Genomic DNA, 19,822 nt, shown 5'->3' with positions numbered 1-19,822 from the left:
TGGGGGACCTCAGCTGCAGTGGCTGAGAGATGAGAGGGCTGCCAAGTGTGGCCTCCTGGGGGGAGGGCAGAGGTGTCTTGGCTGTCTCTGAATGTGGGGAGCAGGCTGGCTGTGGAAGAGAGGTGGGGACAGCATTTGGTTTGCTGAGCTTTGAGGATGGACTCGGGTGATGAGATTCTCATTCATTTGCTCAGTCATTGGAACATTTCCCCAGTCCCCACTTGTGCTGCTTAGGGACATCAGACAAGGGTTCTGTAGAGCCTGGTGCTGGATGAGGAAGTGTTCTGGGTTAGGAAGAACATGGGGAGATATAGAGATCTGTGTAGGGAGAGCGATCAGGGAAGCCATTCTGTTAACCAGCCTCCTCAACTGGTGACTTTAGAACTCAGGTCTATAATAGAAGAAGAGCTGATCTCCCATTTGAGCTACCAGGTGCCTCTTCTCCGTAGCTTCTCATTATAATCTATTTCTCCCAAACATAATCTGTTTCTCTCCTGTTCTCTGCCAGATACTGACTTTCAGAAGTCCCTGGAGCTTCAGCTCTAGCTGATCTGAAAATATTGAGTGTGGTATCGCTATGGTCAGGAGGCAGGGGAGAATGGGTCAAATAGGGTAGGGGCAGAGGCTCTTTCCCCTGTCCCAGGATTATCCTTAGAACATAAGATCTCGGAACACACTCATGGCTATCATCTTCCCTGTTCTCCCTTCCCCCACTGAGCCTGGAAAGGTGCTGTTTGCCTTGTGCTCACTCTCCAGGGCAACGGGCCAGGCAGCAGGTGTGTGTGTGTTGAACAAGGCCATCTCCGGAGCAGAGTGACTGGAGATGAGCTTTGTTTAAATATTAAAGAAGTTGATCATTAATCACGCCTGGCCCCGTGCCCAGCTATCCACTGTCTCCATTCGTGAGGTCCTGAGCTGGGGAGGGGAGAGCCACAGGGCAGCTTGTGAGGTTACTTGCATTTCAGGTGGTCAAACAAAGAGCTTTTTTTGGGGCCTGGATGGTGCAGACCGAAAGGGGATGATAGAGGATCATGAGAAGGGTGTAGGCTATATACAGAACACAATACTCAGGATCGGGGCGTCAGCGATCCGTAAAGGAGCGTCTGGCTCCTACCAAAGGACAGCTTATAAGTGGACTGCAGCAGGTTCCTTATCTGGAGGTCCCTTGGGTCCTGCAGCCCTAGCCAAGCCCCATAGGTAAACGCCTAAACAAGACAAGGAAGGATGTGTGGAGTGTTAGTTCTTGGCATGATTTGACGTGGAGGCTGCTTCAAAGGGACACAGCCACTGACCAGCTAAAACCATTGTTTTTGAAGCACTGTGGGAAAGTAGGGCTGGTCTGGAACCCGGGACACACATGGATCACACCAAATCCGTCACCTGCACCTGCCTCCCTGCTTTGCAGACACCACATGGTGTCAGATCTGCCACAGCTGCACCAGGCCACAGCTGGGCACTATGCTTGCAGACCATTCCCGGCCCTCCATCCTGGCTGAATCAGCCATCTTAATGCCCTATCCCCGGAGTCTCACCAGTCTCCATGGTAGCTACTCCCAGCTTTGCCATTCAGCTGTCATCCACTGAGGCTTCCTGTGGTATTCTGTGAGAATCCGAATGAACAGGCAAACAGAGCACAACATAAGGATGACGCACAGGCCCAGCAGGATCCACTGCTTTTGGGATGCCTGACGGGGTTCCATGGCTATGCCCAGGAAGTAGGTATAGGGCAGTGTGCTGAGTATCATAGTGTCCTTGTTCAGGGATTGTTTTTCCAAGTAGTGCAGCTGGAAGCCCAGGAACAGGACGAGGAAGAGCAGGACCAGACACATGCTCAGGAGCATCCATTGGCCCAGGTATGCCTGGTAAGGCTCCAGCTCCAAACCCAGGAATGACACTTTGTTTGCGTCATTTTCTGTGGGCAAATAGAAGAGTCTTAAAGAGCAAGAAAGCCTGAGGAAGGGGCCATGGGGTCCCCTGTGGCTTCCAGAAAGGACCTGATGGCCACAGTCTTCTCTCTTGGCCTCAGGCCACAGGTGAGAGAATCGTCTTATAGCTAGGGAGCATGAGAAAGCAGAAGAGAAATCAGGTGTGTAGGTAGAGTGACATAACCCACAGAGCCCGCCCTCTGGCCAGACAGATAGGCAGTCCTGTGCATAAGGAAGCTACCAAGTAGGAACTAAGTATGGACGTTGGAACTGGCTGAGGTTGTCCTGGCCTGGTACAGATGGGGCGGTCACCCAACTCTACTGTGCTGGCTCAAACCAGGCCATGGGATGACTAGAGCTTAGGACTTTCCCAGTGCGGGATAGGGCAGGGCCTAGATCTGCATCAGAACGAGGGCCACAGTCAGCTTTGTCCAACCTTCAAAAGAACAGCTGAAGTCTGGCCAGCCAAGGATTTCTCCTTGCTTCACGTTCTCAGTCACCAGCCAGTTCAGCAGCGGCTTGAAGTAGGTCAGGAAGGCTTTAGCAGATATATTGGGCTCTCCAGTGATGTCCTCAAGGACCTCCTGCCAGGGCTGGCTGGAGCCCAGCTTCAGGCTATCCCTGGGGAAGTGGAGTTACATATGGGAATGTCATCAGGTGCTGCTGAGACCCCCTCAGTAAACACAACTGTAATCCCTGAACTTTGCCGGCCAGGACCACCAGAGCTCAGCACAGGAAACGTGATCACTCATTCATCCTGAAGCGAGATTCACCTGGGTGTGACTAGCTCTGTCTCCATGATACCTTGGCCAATTCATCTGAGCTTCTGTTCTCATCTCCGTAGATGGAGGTAACAGGGCCGGGTTGCTAGCATGCTGCGAAGCAATAAACACAGCAACTGTTGCTGCTGCTTTGTATTCCTATTACTGTGGGCATCCTTCTTCTCAACTCAGACAGGCAGCCAGTCGGAGCCTCTGTTTACCCTCGTGTATTTGAGGTAGCAACAGCCCTTTGGTTCCTTCTTGGTCACATAGGGGAGGATTGAGAGAATTCAAGCTCCGTGAGCGCAGGAGTTTCCCTGTGTAACACCTGCAGAGTCGCACAAATATCAGCTGTCTCGAGGCACACCCAGGGCTTGGTGGCAGATGGTAGGCTCACTGAACCCACTGTGGGGGAGGGCGCAGAGGGTTTCAAAGCCAGAGCCCCAGGCTCTACACCCTGGCCTCGCCAAACGACACTGGGTAGATGCTGACCTTTCTCAACCTGTTGTTCCAGGGTCTGATCGGGAAGGAAGTGGGACGTGGAAGCTCAGAGGTGACTGAATTGGGGTACCCAGGTTTAAAATACGGCAACGCTGCTCATAGGCACTTAGCCTCTCTCAGCACTAGTTTCCTCATCAGTATCGTGAGCTCCCGTGAATATCTGCCCTTCACCCAAGGATCAGGTCACAGGGCGGTGAAGGAGTTTGTAGCTTGCAGGATTTGTACATGCTACTCGATAAACAGCTGGAGCCAGACGTGGGAACTGAAGGCCGATAGATATTTGGCAGAAACCATGGGACACATTTGCCTCTAATGTGTGAGACCCTGGGTTTGATTCCCCAGCATTTCAAGAAAAGAAACAAAGGAAGAAAACAAGAAAGAAAGAAAGAAAGAAAGAAAGAAAGAAAGAAAGAAAGAAAGACCAAAAGAAACAAAGAAGAAAAAAGAAAGATCACTGAGGGAAAAAATTTGTTAAGATTTAGTTATAGAGAATAAACACAAAGAGTCAAGAGTGAAAAAAATGGCAGAGGCTGGGGAACCAAAACCACAACTCTCAACTGAGAGTTATTCAGATGCTGCATCCTGAGTAGAGGAAAAACAAACAAACCAACAAACAAACCAGTGTGAGCTAGGGTCTCACTATGAAGCTCAGGCTGGCTTTGAACTCGTGATCCCTGTGCCATGGTGTCCTTCCTGGGTGCTAGCATTATAAACTTGTACCACCACACACAGTTGGGAAGACAGCTTTCACTCCCGAGAGACAGCTATGTAGAAACAGCTCCATGGGCCGTGGGATGTGTGAAGAGAGCCCAGCTACACACTGCTAATAGAAGGCTACAGAGCTGGTTGCTAGACGCTGCCTCAGTCTCTAAGAAAGCAACACAATTCACAGATGACGCCAGGCCCGTCACAGCTGGGGGAACTTTAAGAAACTTCCCAGGTCCACTTTAACTGTTTATTCCCATCTAAACCAGCTCACTTCTTGCATGAAGGAAGATGGGTTTATATAGCAAAAGCACATGGAAACTACACTAGGCAGAAGATGGGGAAAGAATCTACCTTTTTTCCTGCTCCACCCCCATCCCCATGAACCTGGGGAAACCTGAATAAGCCTTTGAGACTTCAGCTGCTTCACTTTCTCTCAACCTCAAACCACCTTTCCTCACACCTGGGCTCATGCCTTATCCTCAGTGTACTGGGACTTGAGTCTCCAGCTCCTCCCACTTGGCCATTTTGTGGATAAAGCTTTTCTTTTACAAAGTGAGCCCCCCCCCCCCCGCTATTTTGCAGCTGTCAAGGTGGGCTTGGTAACACCTGTTTTCCTGCTCCCTTCACTCTCCAAATCCCTCACCTCTCCTGCACTGCACTCTGTTGCCATTTAATCCCCCTCTTCCCCCCTCCCCCCCTCTGCCACCCAGAGAATGGTGTACAAGATGTTCAGCCAGGAATTCAGCGTCTTCTTGGACCCAGGGATGTAGGTGGGAAAGCAGGGGGACTGATGGAAAGTGTCATGTGCTTGGGCTAAGTCAAACACGGAATCCTGTGTATGCTGGGAAGAGAGGAGAGAAGAGGGTAGAATGACATCATTGCATTCTTGTCCCTGAAGCGGGTGGGGTAAAAGGTGCTTAGAAGTGAGCTGATGTGGAGAAAACACATCTTCTCTCTCCCAGGTCTGCATTTGGGGACAGCCATTTCTCTTTGGTTTCCGGCTGGACTTCCTAACCCTCTGCATATTCACTAGGGTTCTTTCTGCTGTTCAGCTTCCTCTTCAGCAGTATGGGATTCATTTATTTCATTATTACTGCCCCCTGCTGGACACAGGATGACTGATCCGCCGTTTCATTAGTAAATGCTGAATGAACAGGACAAGCAGTTAAGAGGTTGAATGAAGGGCCCAGAGAGGAGTCAGAGACAGAGGGATAGCCAGTCAAGCTATCACCTGTATACATGTGTACGTACGTACGTACGTACGTACGTATGTATGTATGTATGTATGTATGTATGTATGTATGTATGTATGTATGTGTTTGTGCGTGTGTGTTGTTTATTTGTATGCATATATGTGTATGTGTATGTATATGTATTATGTACATGCATGCAGGTATTATGTATATGTATAATGTATACATACATATTCCAGTGTATAAAGGAGGGAAAAGCTGGTGGGGGCCAGGGTGGTGATTGTCATGTCGCTGGCCCTCTCTAGGAACAAAGCCCGGAGGAGCAGTCCTTCTACCACATCTGGCCTAGTGGTTGCAGGCAGCGAAACGGCATGGAGGAACCATAGATAAGCCCATTACATATATAAATGTAATGCAGCCAAAGTGGCACATGCCTGCAATCCCAGTACTCCAGGAAGGCAGGTGTGAGGGGATCTCAAGTTGGAGGCTAGCCTGGGCTATACTACAAGACCGTGTCTCCAAAAACCAGAACTACAACTTAAAATCTAAACTGCGTGCAGAGGGTATCAGGTCAAGCATCCCTGATCCTCTGGAAGTCAGAAACAAAACTCAAAGTGGCCTTGAACAGCTAAAGAAACAGACTGAAGTCAGTAGCAGTTGGGGGGGGGGTTTGCAAAGACCTGGCAGATGCCCAACCAGTGGTGGGAGAGCTGTCCTTAGAGCCAGAAGACCACCAGGGCCTGAATCTCTAGAAAGATGGAGATGGCACTCCCTTTTCTCAGACGACCTCCTCTGCCCACTGCCCAGAGAATGTGTCTGAGCCTGGAATTCAGGGTTTTCTCAGACCAGGAGTATAGATAGTGATGCAGGGGCCAGGACAGATGAATTGTCCATTGGTTGCAACTGTTTTGCAATCAGTTCTGGATTCAAAACACGAATGTCCTTCTTGCTAAATGAATGACATACCATTAGGTCACTTCTCTGACCCTTCAGTTGGATCATTCTTATAAAGTTGATGACAATTTTTTACTCTACAAAGTTCAGAGCTACCAGTGTGAAAAACTAACAAAGAACCCAGAGTCCAGCTTTGCACGCCCAGCTCATGTTCTCCACCTACCCTCCAAGTTGGCTTCAAAGCCAAAAACCTAAGGCTGCAGCAAGGGATCTGGATAGGAATGGGCAGAACACCAAATGCAGGGGAAAAGGCTGGAGGGTCAAAGTTGACCACAGGCTGGCCAGAAGTGTGTCAAGAGGCTGGAGTAAAAGTCACTTCCATTGGCCTGGGAACTGGGCTGAGTACTTCAGTGACAAGTCAGGAAAGGCAAAGGACCCAAGGGTGCCTCAGACACAGTCAGATAGATGTTCACAAGGAGAGAGGGAGGAGATTCTGGTGGCCAAATCAGAAGGCCCCAAGTCAGGACACCAGCCCTGGATTTCAGAAGGGGATAAGGAGATTTACTGCACATGCAAATGCCCGCGTGCTGGAAGCAGCTCTGATCACGGCAGGCTACGTGAGAGAAAACAGGCTTGCGTTAATGCAGGAGAGCCTGCGGCCTGGCATGAGAAAGTTAGCACCAGAATGTTAGCTCAGTGCAGTTACTCAGGGGGGCCCAGGGTAGCACCGTGAGAGTCCGACGTCAGGGACTCATGGGTTCTCTGTGAGGGAGATAGTAGGGGCTGAAGGCAAACGAGGGATGTGTGCACTCACCCCAGGACCTTCTCGGCCACCTTGGAGTTATAGATGTCACACTGGTGCAGAGGGCCCACGTGGCCTGTGGCCCTGCACAATGCTTCGTGAAGTTGAAACTGGAGCACTAGGCTGAGGAAGTACCTGGAGAGAGGAAGAAGGAGACAGGCTGCGGAGAGGAGGCTGAGTGTGGGGAGCCCAGACCCACTGGGGCACAGAGTGGCCACAGGGGTCCATCTTGACACTTTCTGGAAGTCCTCCGCCCAGTCCCCACATCTCCCAGATCCCAGCCAGCTCTGACAACAGGGCCCAGACCTTTACCAGATGTAGGGCAAGCTGGCAGCAATGTGGAACTTGGCACCTGGGTCAAAATCTTCTTCTGATGGAGGGGAAGGCAGGCATAGGCCTTGTAACTTCAGCCTGGTGGGAGAGAGACAGGGGCTTGGCTGTGAACGCTGGTTCTCAGAGCCTTCTCTTGTTCGAAGCACGTGTGTGCTCAGATAATCTGGGGCCTGGCTTGCAAGGCCATTCAGCGCATTTTCATCGACTAGACAAGCGAGTAAATGCAATAACAGTGGTTAACAGTGATTGAGCGTGTTGGCTGCTCTTCATGTGGATTCCCTCTCACTCAACCTGGCGTGGGCTCTGTGAAGATGCCCTCAAGGGACCAAATGAGGTCAGGTCCTTGCCTGCGTCCATCTTAATGATGGTATCAGACTATAGACTATAGGAAACAGGTCATTTCAACTAACAGTGCTAGGAGGAAAACAGGCATGGTGGCCAGCACTTGGGAGGCAGAGGCAGGCAGATCCCTGAGTTTGAGGCCAGCCTGGTCTACAAAGAGAGTCCAGGACAGCCAGAGCTATACAGAGAAACCCCATCTCAAAAAAAAAAAAAAAAAAAAAAAAGAAAGAAAGAAAAAAAAACCCAACAAAACCAAATGGAAAACAAAAACGCAGAAGTGCTGCTCTGCTGCGGGAGTGTCAGAACCATTCCCATGTTACAGAAGACTGAAAGTTTTAAGGCCAGGGAACTGGTTGCAGGGCACAGAGCTCCAATTGCCTGGAACTCTAGTGTAAATCCTCTGAGCTGTGTGACTGTGGGAGGCCGCTGAGGGGCTCTGAGTTCTGTAGTGAAACAGATGGAATGCTTGGCTTTGGGAGATCCCTCTGAAAAGGCTCAGTGCTGTGTAGTTGGCTCACTGGTACCTCTGATTAGTCCTGGGAGTACTGGGAGCATCTTTCCTGAAGGCTCTTGTTCACAACCCAAGCAATGGCGGCCCTCATTCTGCCCCTAGGTTCCACTGGCTGGTAGGCACGGAATGCCTTGATGGCTGGGGTGGCCACACAGGTCAAGACTCTGCTGAGGATACAGACGGGGTGGTAAGAGTGAGGGAAGAGCAGTCAGCTGTGCCACGTGCTAGACTGCAGTGTGACCCGGGGTTTATGACGTGAGCTCCGAGTGCTGGCAGCTATCAGCACGTTGACCCTGTAGGTCAGTTGCAAAGATCTAAACGATTGCCAGGGTCTGATGCAGAGCTGCATGTGGGCCATCCGGTGTCCAGAAACCTCCAACTTGGTAGTCTAACTCCTGATGGACATGGAGAAAGCTTGGCTATGGGCATTTATTGTCCAATCAACTGACCCACTTGACAGCTGCTGAGCTTTTTTGTAGTCTGAGGATGTTAAGGTTCCAGCAGGCATGCATGTGTTTTGGGGCGATGACCTGTCTCTCCCCCATGGGAACTCTCTCCAGCAGGCAAAGTGCTCAAGCCTCTGCCATCCCTTCTTGTCTTCTATGGAGGGAGCAGGCAGCAGGGGCCTGCTTGTTGGTCATTGTTATATTATGAGATTGCTTTTTGTATTTTTTTTTGGGGGGGGGTCTTTTGACAGACCCTCATGCGGTGTCCAGGCTGACCTCCAACTGTCTTTGTAGCCAATGAGCTGCTGATTGTGCCTGCAAGACTTTTCTCCTGCCTCCGTCTCCCAGGTGCTGGGACTGATTACAGGGATGCGCCACCACACCCAGTTCCTGCTCTGGTCTTGGAGAGGCCTAGTCGATTTAATGGTGTGGGATTCCCGGCCCTTTATAGAGCAGACAGAGCCACTGCCAGAGTCCCTATTTCACAGATGAGAAGAATCCTAGGAAGTTAGGAGATCTGCTCCCTGCCGGCACCAGACTCAGAGCACAGCCTCATGGCCTCCCAGGCTGGCTCTATGCACCTTAGTGTGTATGCTTTTGCCAGGTGACAGCAGACAGCGTACACTTCCTGGCTTCCCAGGCTCCCTGGACATTGACACGGCACTCTTACCAGGCAGCCACCTTCCCCACCTGAGGTTCCACCACTCCTGGTTGTAGAGGTCCTTCGGAATAGTGCCATCAAAGACCTTCCAACGGAACACGTCTACCAGGTAGCTGAAGGGGATGAAGGCAATCTTCTCCAGGGCAACGCCCATCAGGAAGTTGACCTCCTCCTCTGGGGACGGGGTCAGGGCAATCAGGAGGCAGCTTCTTGGTCCTCCCTTTCTTCAGCCACTCCCTGAGGGCTTTCACCCCCCTCAGCCCCAGCTGAAGCCCCAGGCTCAGGGTTCCCCTCCTGCTAACCCTTCAGTCCCTGTCACCTGCGTCCTGGTGCTGGTGGCTGAGCAGACCTCTGTTGAGCAGGTGCTTGTGGGAGGAGGCTGAGAGGGAGATCACTGACCCCACAGCCTCTTGAAAGGCTGGGCTGGCGCTTTCTTGGTAGATTATAGAGAGGTTCTGGAACTGCATGAAGTACTGGATATGTCCCATCTGGTGGAAGACGGAGAGCAGGTCTTCTATGGTCACCTCGGTGCACTTCTTTACCCTAGGGTTAAAGGGTAGGGGTCAAGGAGCATGGGGATGCCCTGGGGACACTCAAAGCTTCTTCATTCAAACTTCATGAAGGCCCTGGAGCCATGAGGCTGGAGACCAGAAGGGCCTTGGCCTACCATCTTTTCTCCTCTAGACCCTGTGTCCACCCAGTGACCACATCTGCTACCTCCTGCACCCATATTCTCCTCCATGCTTTTGAATCTCAGCCCCTCCCTCCCAGCCCCGCTCTCCCCTGCCCACTCCTTGCTACATGGCCAGTGGGGAAACAGAAGAGGGGTGAGAGTCGGGTAAAGACCGTGCTGGCTGCAGACACCTGAAGTCATCATGCTTGTAAAAGTTCCAAGATGAGGCATGGCACTCCACCTCCTGCCCGTCAACCGGCCTCTCCAGCATTGATTTCACCCAGAAATCCGGTGGGGCAGGCAGCAGTCCCATAGAGGTAAAGAATATGTTAGCCTCTTGAAACATTTTTTCAGGCCTCCAGTGCTGTGGGTTAAAGAGGTAACTGTGTTTCTGCTTCCCTGTTTGCCTAGGGGGATTGTGGGACAGGGCCATCCAGAGGCTCTGCACTAACCTGGCTCTTCATGATCTTGGTGATGTCCTCGGGAGGCTTGTCTGGGTAGGGCAGGACCAGGTCTAGAATGTTTTCCCAGGACTGAGCCCACATGTTCCCTGGAAAGGGGGTGAAGGGGCTAAGAGGAGGGCAAGAGTGGCCTTCCTCCCTGTCTCCCTCTGCCACCGGTCTGGCCCTTACCCAGGAGGTGGGCAGGGATGGGTCCCCGCAGGTCGATAAGCTGAGGCCCGTAGTAGCGGTACAGGGAGTGGCGCACATAGGCGTGTAGGTTCAGGTAGAGAGGCTGCAGCTCCTCAAAGAGCTGCCTCAGGTCTTCCTCCAGGTTGTCAGACTCATACTTGGATCGCCACATGTCCCCCATGTCTCTGTACCCTGGGGAAGAGAAAAGACCGTGACGGGCTCGCTCTGCCACCTGCCTCTAACGGCTGACATGGCCCCCTCCCTGTTCCCAGGCATGGCCCGCCCTAGAACTCTCCCAACAGGGGGAGTCCTGGGACATGCCTGGCAAGGTACTATCCTTCCCTACTGCCATGCCCTGAACCCCAGATCACCCAAAGCCCTTGGTCTTGTGGGTTTCTTTCTGATCCGCACCCCCAAACCCTGCTTTCCTCCCACCGAGGTGCAGGGCCTCTGTGTGGGTGTTTTCTTGCTTCCCGCTAGCCTGTCCCCTGCTCATATCTACAGCACCAGTAAATGTCAGCGAGGCCTGCCTTGACCATACATCTGAAGCTCTCCCTTTCTCCCCTGATTCCAGCAGCCCCTTCCTCCATGGTATCGTATTAAGCAGTATTCGGGACCTCTGTGTGCTCAACGAGGCTCACCTCCTAATTGGATGTCTGTGAGAAAGTCCCCAAGGCAGACATCTGCCTTTGCACTGACAAAGCCTCGGTATCCCGCCAACACCCAGCCCACAGTGCAGGCTCTATCTGTGTTTGCAGGGCCCAGTTTCAGGGCTCACATCCCCCTGCACTGTCCATACCCATTCTGCCATTTCCTGAACCCTCTGCAGACTCAGCTTCATTCTTTTCCTGGGTGTTGACCCAGGGCATTATGTCCAGCCTGCTTACCGTTATATTGTGCAGCCTTGTTGCTGAGAAGTACATAGTACTCGTAGGCAGAACGGAGCTGGCGACCCACGGAATCGTGCCAGCTCTGCCAGGCCCACAGCAGCTCCTTCCTATCCCTGGAGGTGGCCATGATTTCTTCGAGTGTCTGTGTCCAAATAGGAGCCACATGGTACTCCATACCCACTACCTCTACTCCCGCCCCCTCCCCCAGGCATTCTTTCCCCATTAAGAGGACACAGCTGAGGTCAGGGGCGGGGCTGGGCTGCTCACCAGGCTCTAAGGACAAGCAGGGGCCCTCATCCAGGCACACCTCAGTTGTGCTATATGTTGTCTCCATGTAGGTCAGAAGTCTGTTGTACTGGGAAGGCAGGTGTCACCCAGGGCCCATGTCCTTGGGCCCACTCCCAACACTAGCCCCACCAGCCAGGAGGGGTAAGCCTGACTAAAGTACCCCCCCCTCTAGAGGAAGCTCTGGTTCCGTCCCACCAACACCCGCTCCTGCCCCAGATACTCTTGTTTCCAAGCCAGACATGACCCACCCTCCCCTGGGGTGCAGGAGTGTGTGCCTTGGAGGCCTGGGGCTCTGTCTATCACCTCCCGGAGATCCTTCATGGGCAAGGCCGACTTGTCTACGTTCTGCAGCTTACTCAGCATGCGCTTCACTTCTGGGTCATGGAAATGCTCTGTCTTAAACAGGCGGGCCCGGGTGCCAAAGTACAACATGAATTGAGACCTCTCCACCTCCTTCTGCAGCTGCAAAGAAGGCCATCCTATTGGTTGTGCGCAGGTTGGGAGATGCAGTACCAGTTTCAGGTTGACCCGCTTTACTGGTCCAGAATCACCGGAGGCTTGCTAAGAGGGATAGGATGCCCGAGTCCCTGAAAGCAAGGACGTGAAACTTGCAAGGGCAAGGAATCTGGAAATTCTTATGTAGAGGAAAATTCAAGGCCACTGAGATACCTGGAGCTTGCAGCCCATTTCGGTATATGTTTTGGGGGTGTGCCTCTTTCCACACACTATGAACACAGGGCAGGAATTATGACTCCCAATCTCCAGGATCCCTAAGAAGAGCAAAGGGAGGGAGGACCCGGGGGGAAATGGTACCACACCATGCTCTCCTGATTTTTCTTGGTGATGTTGGTGACATAGTTCCAAGTGGCCTCCATGAACTCGTTCAACACAACTTGGGCTGTTTCCTCATAAAACTCCAGGAATGTCCTTGTTCAAATCCCCAGCACCCTTGTTAAAGTTGGACATGGGTGTGCACACCCAGACCTGCCAGGAGCAGGGACAGAATGATCCCTGGGGCCAGCAGTCTAGTGGAATTGGCATGCTCCCTGTTCTGTGAGAAACTTCGTCTCAAGAAAATAAAGTGGAGGGCTGGTGAAATGACTCAGAGTTAAAGGTCCTTTTTGCCAAACCTGACAACCTGAGTTTGGCCCCCAGGACCTTCAGAGGTGCTCCTCGGTATCTGCCTGTGCACAGGCCTTGCCCTCCATACAATACAAACAAAAGAAGGTGTAGGGCTGGCAAGATGGCACAGTGTGTAAAATCCTTGCTGTGTAAGGCTGACAGGCTGAGTTCCATCCACAGAGCCATGTTGGAAGTAGAGATCAGACTTCAAGTTGTTTTCTGACATCTAAAAGCTTGCATGTGCCTGCACACACACTGACACACACACACACACAAACACACACACACACAAGTTCAGTGATAAGACCCTGCCACAGTAAACCACATGGTGAGATTCTTTGCCCTCAGTCTGAAGCTTGGTCCTTTGGGTGAAGGCTGCTGACCTCACATTGCCCACGGCCCTGAAAGGTAGCATGAACCTCTGTAGTTTATAAAAATAGAGGAGAGGAGGTTATGTGACACTCATCTTTGTCTGGCAAACAAATTGCAAAACACAGGTTGGGAAGGGGGTGGGATGGGAACTAAAGTCTGTGGCATTCAGCTTGGAACAAGCTGGAGCGTGTGTTTACAAGTTTCATTGTCTTGTTGAATTGTAAACTCCAACCTTCTTGTAAATCCAAAATCACACACACACAGAACAGTAAAAACCAGGCTAAGGATATTAAGGGGCCAGAAACTGGCCTCTGCCCCAGAAAGCTGACCACCTTAGATTTGGTCATTAAATATTTGAAAGGTAGATGCATTTATGTTAAAGGGAGAAAAAGATAATATAAATCAGATGAGAGAGAGCAGGCTGGAATGACACCAAAGCGTCAACAGTGTTTAAATTTCTTGATGCTGGTATCATGGGCTTTTATTTAGAGTTTTCCAAATTTCCTACATAAACATGTAGATAACAACTATTTTTAAGAAGTTCCTTAAAACGACACCTCCCCCAAATCCCAAGGGGTGGCCTTAGGGTGAGGGAGTGTGTTCCGGTGTGAGCAGGCATCCTGTGACACTGAGCCCACACTGTGGCTTTCCCCAGGGCAGTGCCTGTGTGGCTCCACTGGAGAACCCAGGCTGTCTATTCATGAAGAGGCTGGAGTCTCGGTTGACTGTGGGCTTTGGCATGCTCCATGAGTCAGGCCCTCCAGTGCCCTCATTCTGTAGCAGGGAAGGACATCCAGGGTCTTCCTGAGACACCCACCATCACAAAGGTCAACGCAGAACAGGCTGAGCCATCCACAGTGCATCCACAGGCAGAGCAGGAGGCAGCCCACAGCACTGCTTCCTCTCTGCTTCCTGGGATCCTCCCTGGTAAGGGCATGGAGTGGGCAGGGGCCGCCTGCCTGGGCAGAACATAAGCCACCTCACCTGGGCTGCTAGGAAGGCTGGTGGGAAAAGCTACAGGGATTGGGGGTTGGGCAGGGGGCGGAGCACTTGGGATTATTTGGGTTGCTGCTTGGAGAGAGACTAAGAGGCAACCAGGAAGGGGCCTGCTGGAATGTCAGGAGACAGACCAGCAGCCGGTCCTGTCCCTGGCTTCCCAGAAGGGACACAGACTCAGGTGTCGGGGGGGAGGACCTTTAATTGTACGCACAGAGACTGGGTGGGGAATTCCATGTTAGATGCTGGGTGTCTAGAGAGTGGGGGCTGGAGATGGGAGTCAGAGAGTATAGCAGGACAGGGAAGGAGGAGGAAGGCCCAGCTAGGGTGTGTTCACTCACACACCATGTCCCCCATCCAGTTTCTTGTGGGACATTCCTCTGCTGGCCTCACCAGCAGGGTCACCTCAGGAGTGTCTGAGCTCCACCTCAGACCCAAACTGGGGCCCACGGTGGGGCCGGTGGAGGCTGTGGTGGTTGTGGATGTTGAAGAGCCGATGGGCGAGACCCAAGGTGGCCACCAGCAGGGCGACGCCTAGGAAGAGCAGCACCCATTGGCCCACACGGGCCTGCTGTGGCTCCAGGTACATGCCGAGGAAGTTGACACGGCCAGACTCTGGAAAGGAGCCTTCCGAGCGAGCTGAGCGAGGAAGCAAGGAGACAGGGCGGTGGGCAGGGCGACAGGTGGGCTGGGGCCTTGCGTTCTGGCGTCCCTGTCTTTGCTCCGAGATCAGACTGGAGTCTGTCTGGACTGGGAATGGGGTTCAGCTCTGGGAGCAGGGCTTGGGGCTGGAGGCGGGGTGGGTGCTGGTACCGTTGTTTGGTGTCCAGTTGTACTCCGGCCAGCCCAGTATCTCTCCATGTCTCCTGTTCTCAGTGATGAGCCATTCTGTCAGTGGCTTGAAGTAGTTCATTATGGCGGAGGCTGACATGTTAGGCTGGCCTGTGATCAGCTTCATGGCTTCTGGCCACGGCTTACTGTAGCCCAGCTTCATGGTATCCCTGGGGAAGCACCAGAGAAAGGAGAACTGAGTAGGAAGGGCCTAGATTCTCTTGCTTAGGCTGACATTCTTTCTCCAACCTCGTTTCCCCAGCCTAAACATCCCTTTAGGATTGGGAAAGCTCGAGTGGGTCTGAGGCAGGGGTTGTCAGGAGGGGAGGGCCCCAGGGTCTCCAATTTCCTCCTGGAGGTGACATGTCAAGGGCGATACAGGCTCTTCCTGGCTCTTCTCAGTGCTCCTAGCAACAGCCTCAGTGGTTTCTCAGGGCCAAAGAATCAAAGGAGGGTTCAAGGACACTCACGCCAGCAGCTTCCCTGCCTCCTTGGATTGGTAGATGTCACACTTGTGCAGCGGACCCGTGTGCCCGGCTGCACGGCACAGCGCCTCGTGGAACTGGAACTGGATGATGAAGCTGATGAAGTACCTGGGGTGGAGTGACATGGGACATGGGTGAGATGCCTAGAGGGAGGAGAGGCGCAGTGCAGTGTGGGTAGAGGAACCCACTTCCACCAATGAGACCCTGGGACAGTCACCGGAGACACAGGATATGGTCAGGATGTCACTCTCGCCTCTGGTGTCATCTGAGCTCTTCCCAGACACGCCTGTATGGATGCTCCCACGCGCTCCTCTCCCCCACAAGCTGCCTACATCCCTGCTCCAAGGGTATCCAAAGAACAGGCCCCTCAAAGCCTTTGCAGCCTAAATGGTTTCCATCCCTGTAGCAGAGGGCAGGCGTTGCTGGGTGGGACCTGTGGATCTGCTAGGGACTTCTGGGTAGGGAAGGCAGCAGGGAACAGTCTTATCGGAAAGCAGCAGGAATTTCCTGGTGGGAATCTGTGCCAGTTGAGGCCCCGGGCAACCACACCAACTCTGAGGAGCAGAAAAGGCTCCTCCCTTTGGATCCTGGGCATAAGCCATGTGCCACTGGCTCCCCTGGCACTTTCTCGGTGCTCCGCTCAGGCTGCTGGCCAGAATGTGAGATGCGGTTTTTCTAGAGAGCCAAGTTGTGCATGCCTGCCTGGAGAACTGTGCTAAGCTGGGACACTTGGGGTCACAGGGTCCATCTCAAGGCAAGAGTAAGTGCTGAGATCTCAGAAGGAGACTCCCATAGGTGGTGGGGCCTCACCGGGGACCACATCCCCAAAGTCCCCACAGGCACTCTCTAGGTAAAGCCTGATGGGCACAGCCATGACTCTTCTTGCTCCTTGGCCCTCTGCAACCTTGGAGAGGGCCTGAGTGTCATCTTTCTTCCTAGGTCCCAGACTCTATCCATCCTGCTTTGCACCAAACTTTAGTCCAAACTTTTGTCAGGGCATGCCTTCCCTCCACGTCCAGAGATTAAGAGTGGCAAGACCTGTAAGAAGCTTAGCCTTCCTGGGAGGTCCTCTCTGGCCTCTGTGCCTTGGCTCCCAGGAAGTCTGGGCATCAGGAACTCTGTCTTGAGATCTGCCTACCTACAGCTTCTTAGGGTGATTTTGGGTCCCACAACCAACCTTCCTCACCCCGAATAAGCATCCCACAAAAGCATGAGAAAAGAAAAGAGCTGCCCGGGCCACCGTAGGCTATGGCCGGATGACACACAGGCCAGTGTGCTGACGAAACGCACTTAAGTCACTCACAGTGGAGGAGCACAGCTCCCAGGACTCCAGCATGCTTTGTGTGGAAAGGGAGACAAGTTGGGGCCACCCTATGTGTGCTGAGATCAAGGTGAGACAGAGGGCATTGTTCAAACAGAGAACTCTGACCCCCACGCTGGCAACTAACCTGTCCCTAACCACCCTGTCTCCTGCATAAGCTGGGCCTCCTGCCCCGGGGTTAAGACTGCAGGACATTTCAGGTGCAACCCAACACGTATCACAGGCCTTTGGTTCAGCTGCAGCAAAGGACCCACAAAAAGAGCTTGTCTCCATCACTAGGGCCCAAGATGTATCCAGCCATGTGTCACCGTTGATGGCAACTGCTCTGTCGGTAGTGGGTGTGGTGGCTTACTTGCTTTGCTACAGCAGGAGGATTGCTGTGAGTTTAAGACCTGCCTGAACTACAGAGTGCTCCAGGCCAGCCTGGGCTACATAGTAAAAACCTATTTTAAAACAGAAATCCTACCCAGATTCGTCCTTGTAACCAGTAGCCAGTCTTTTGGTGACTTTTCTGGTTTTAACTGCTTGGTGTAAGCTCTCGTGTTTTTCAAGGAATATTTAAAGAAACGGTAGGGGGTGAGGGGACCTACACCGTGTGTCCTGAGCCTGCTCCCACAGGTCTGGTGGGGCAGCTCCAGCATGGAGAGCCCAGTGATAAAAGGTTAAACCTGAACCTGAAGGGGCCACCCTTTGTGGCACACACTCCTCCCATCGCTCTCACCTGATATATGGCACATTTGCAGAAACGTGAAACTTGGACCCTGGATCAAAGTCACTTTGAGTTCTGGGCACTGGAGGGCAGAGACCCTGATACTTCAGCCTGTCAAAGGGGGAGATATGTTAGAGGGTGAATTTGGGGAGAACCTAGTCGAGAGAGGACTGGCATTTTCCACTTGAAGAATGGTCCCTGCACCAGAATGCACTCTGCTCCTACGTGCTGTGTTCCTGTGCACAACCACCCCCACGAGACTCCTATCGCCTGTGCGCGTGCGTGCACACACACACACATATGCACACGAACACACACACACACACACACACACACACACCGCTGGCTCATCTGCAGACACACACAAGCACAGGCAGACACTCTCAGAGATCCTCCCCGATCCACACCCCTGGCCAGGGTGTTCTAGAACCTGAGGCTCCACCACTCCTGGTTGTAGTTCTCCTTGGTGATGCTTCCGTCAAAGATCCTCCAGCGCCACTGGTCGATGAGGTAGCTGAAGGGGATAAAGGCGATCTTATCGAGGGCCATCTTCATCAGGAAGTTGATGTCATGCTCTGCCAAGGGAAACAGGGCATGGTCTCAGGTCCCTGCTGGCCTCCTGTCGGGGGTCCTAGCAGCTCAGGCCCAGACAGGGGGGCCCGGGAGGAAGGGAGAGCAAGGATGCGTGGAATCTCTTCACCCCTCTTGGGATGGTCTGTGTGCTTTCCTCTCAGGCTCATCCTGCTGGGGCCTCTTCCCTCCCTAATGGTCAATCTCAGATCTTTGCCCAGAGAGTCTACAAAATCTTCCTCTCTCCCATCTCCCAAGTATGTTACCTCTTCCTGGGCCCCAGCCTGCCCACCAGGGTCTCTGCCCCCTCTCACCGTAGCCATTGCCCTCACTGCTCAGCAGGTTGAGACTGTGTAGATGCTTGGGCGTAGACACTGACAGAGCCATAACATCTCCGATAGCCTCATGAAAGCCGGGGTTGGCACCCTCCCGGAAGGTCACGGGCAAGTCTTTGTACTGCATGAAATACTGGATATGGCCCATTTCGTGGTGGGCTATCACCAAATCCTCCATGTTCACTGAGGTACACTGCTTGATCCTAGGAACAGGAGTAGGGGGAAAGGGTGTCAGAGTGACAAAGGAGCAAAGGGACCATGGTGAAGCATCATGTGAAGCAGACCTTCTCTCCATGCACGCAAGGAGCATGGCATGATGGGAAGGAGAAATCAAGCGCTCCTAAGAAAGAGGTAGCATGAGCGCCAGAGGTCACTGAAGGTCATTGCAGCCATCCCTCTGCTCCTAACTTTCCTGAGTAGCTCCAACCCATATTGTCTATTGCTTTCTGAGCTGCTGAACAGGCACAAAGGCATAAATCTGATACTTTGTAGAATGCGTCTCCAGGGCTTTCCCATGTACTGTCTTTATCTTCCAGGATTGGGGCTTCCTGGAGGACACAAGGGTTAGGCTGTTCTGCATCTCATTTAACCCAAGCCAGTGAGCAGAGTCGCTAGAAAAATGCTGTGGCCAGGGCTGAATGACAGCTGCAGCACTGTCCGAGCCAGAAGGCTCTGCCTCCTTGGGTTGACCCCTCACCTTCTTCTACAAGCCAGTTCCAATGACAGGAGCTTCCACCTGGGGCCTAACCAGAGTCACACAGGGCAGGTTGACCTCATATTTCTTTCTCATGTTGGGGCAAGAGAAGGGAGGAGTCTGCCTACCGTCTCCTCTGACTCACCATTTAAAAAAAAAAAAAAAGAAAAAGAAAAAAAAAAAAAGATGCCCATAGGATCATCCCCTATCCCCTTGTCAATCTACGTGGGCCTTACAGCTCCTCATGCCTTTGAAGGTCTCGAGACCAGGCAGCGCTCCCTGACCCCACCAACCACGCTCTTATTTGTTTCTTGGCTTTGTGTCTACTCCTCTCATACAGGCACTAGACCAGCGGGGAACGGTATCTCTGCCGCTTCCCAGATTTCAGAGTCCTCCCTTCCTTTGAATCAGCGTTATCCTTGGGACTTTCTGTAACCAATAGAATGTGGCAGACATGGAGTGCTGACGATGCCTGTGGTCCCAGCACTTGGGAGCCTGAGGCAGGAGGACCACAAGTTCAGGGTCAGCCTAAGTTATATAGCGAGGCCGCCCTGTCCAAAAGTAGAATGCCTAAGGTGGGAGAGAGACCCCTAGCAGACAGGACTCGGGGCCAGTTTTAAACTTAGCCACTGAGAAACCTGGCTGCTTCTGCTTTTACTACATCTACCAACCCCGAGACTGTCATGAAGGAGCCCAAGCCAGCCTGGGCCAAAAACATGCCTGATCAGTGCCAGGCTGCTTTAGCCATCCTAACTAGGTCAGCTTGAACACTCCACCCTAGGCACTGCCTGTGGGGAAATACTGAGGAACTCACCCAGTAGCCAAAA

The 19,822-nt window shown here is 52.7% G+C and overlaps 2 protein-coding genes across 2 annotated transcripts in view; both read right to left on the bottom strand.

The window, feature by feature from the left end:
* Positions 1–30: 30 nt before the first annotated feature.
* LOC129665643 (angiotensin-converting enzyme-like protein Ace3) lies at positions 31–13,795 on the bottom strand. The gene is made up of 15 exons (XM_055592439.1): positions 13,695–13,795; positions 12,379–12,487; positions 11,864–12,022; positions 11,540–11,627; positions 11,270–11,404; positions 10,383–10,574; positions 10,203–10,300; positions 9,942–10,114; positions 9,397–9,620; positions 9,107–9,251; positions 7,097–7,195; positions 6,797–6,919; positions 2,362–2,546; positions 1,533–1,912; positions 31–109 (listed from the first exon to the last, which is right to left on the bottom strand). Exons 1-14 carry the CDS (start codon positions 13,793–13,795, stop codon positions 1,548–1,550), a joined length of 2,196 nt encoding a protein of 731 aa, XP_055448414.1. The 3' UTR covers positions 31–109; positions 1,533–1,547.
* LOC129665594 (angiotensin-converting enzyme) overlaps positions 13,504–19,822 on the bottom strand; it is a 20,488-nt gene continuing 14,169 nt past the window's right edge. Inside the window, exons 20-25 of the mRNA XM_055592351.1 lie at positions 18,281–18,504; positions 17,827–17,971; positions 17,409–17,507; positions 15,352–15,474; positions 14,864–15,051; positions 13,504–14,689 (exon numbers count right to left, since the gene is read on the bottom strand). Coding sequence (XP_055448326.1) covers positions 14,457–14,689; positions 14,864–15,051; positions 15,352–15,474; positions 17,409–17,507; positions 17,827–17,971; positions 18,281–18,504 — 1,012 coding nt within the window. The 3' untranslated portion in view covers positions 13,504–14,456. The remainder of the gene's footprint in view (positions 14,690–14,863; positions 15,052–15,351; positions 15,475–17,408; positions 17,508–17,826; positions 17,972–18,280; positions 18,505–19,822) is intronic.

This window comes from Psammomys obesus, unplaced genomic scaffold (assembly GCF_907164565.1).
Source record: "Psammomys obesus unplaced genomic scaffold, mPsaObe1.curated_primary_1811, whole genome shotgun sequence".
Lineage (NCBI taxonomy): Eukaryota > Metazoa > Chordata > Mammalia > Rodentia > Muridae > Psammomys > Psammomys obesus.
Note: the sequence above shows the minus strand (reverse complement) of the source record. Positions and strands in the feature narration are given on the sequence as shown.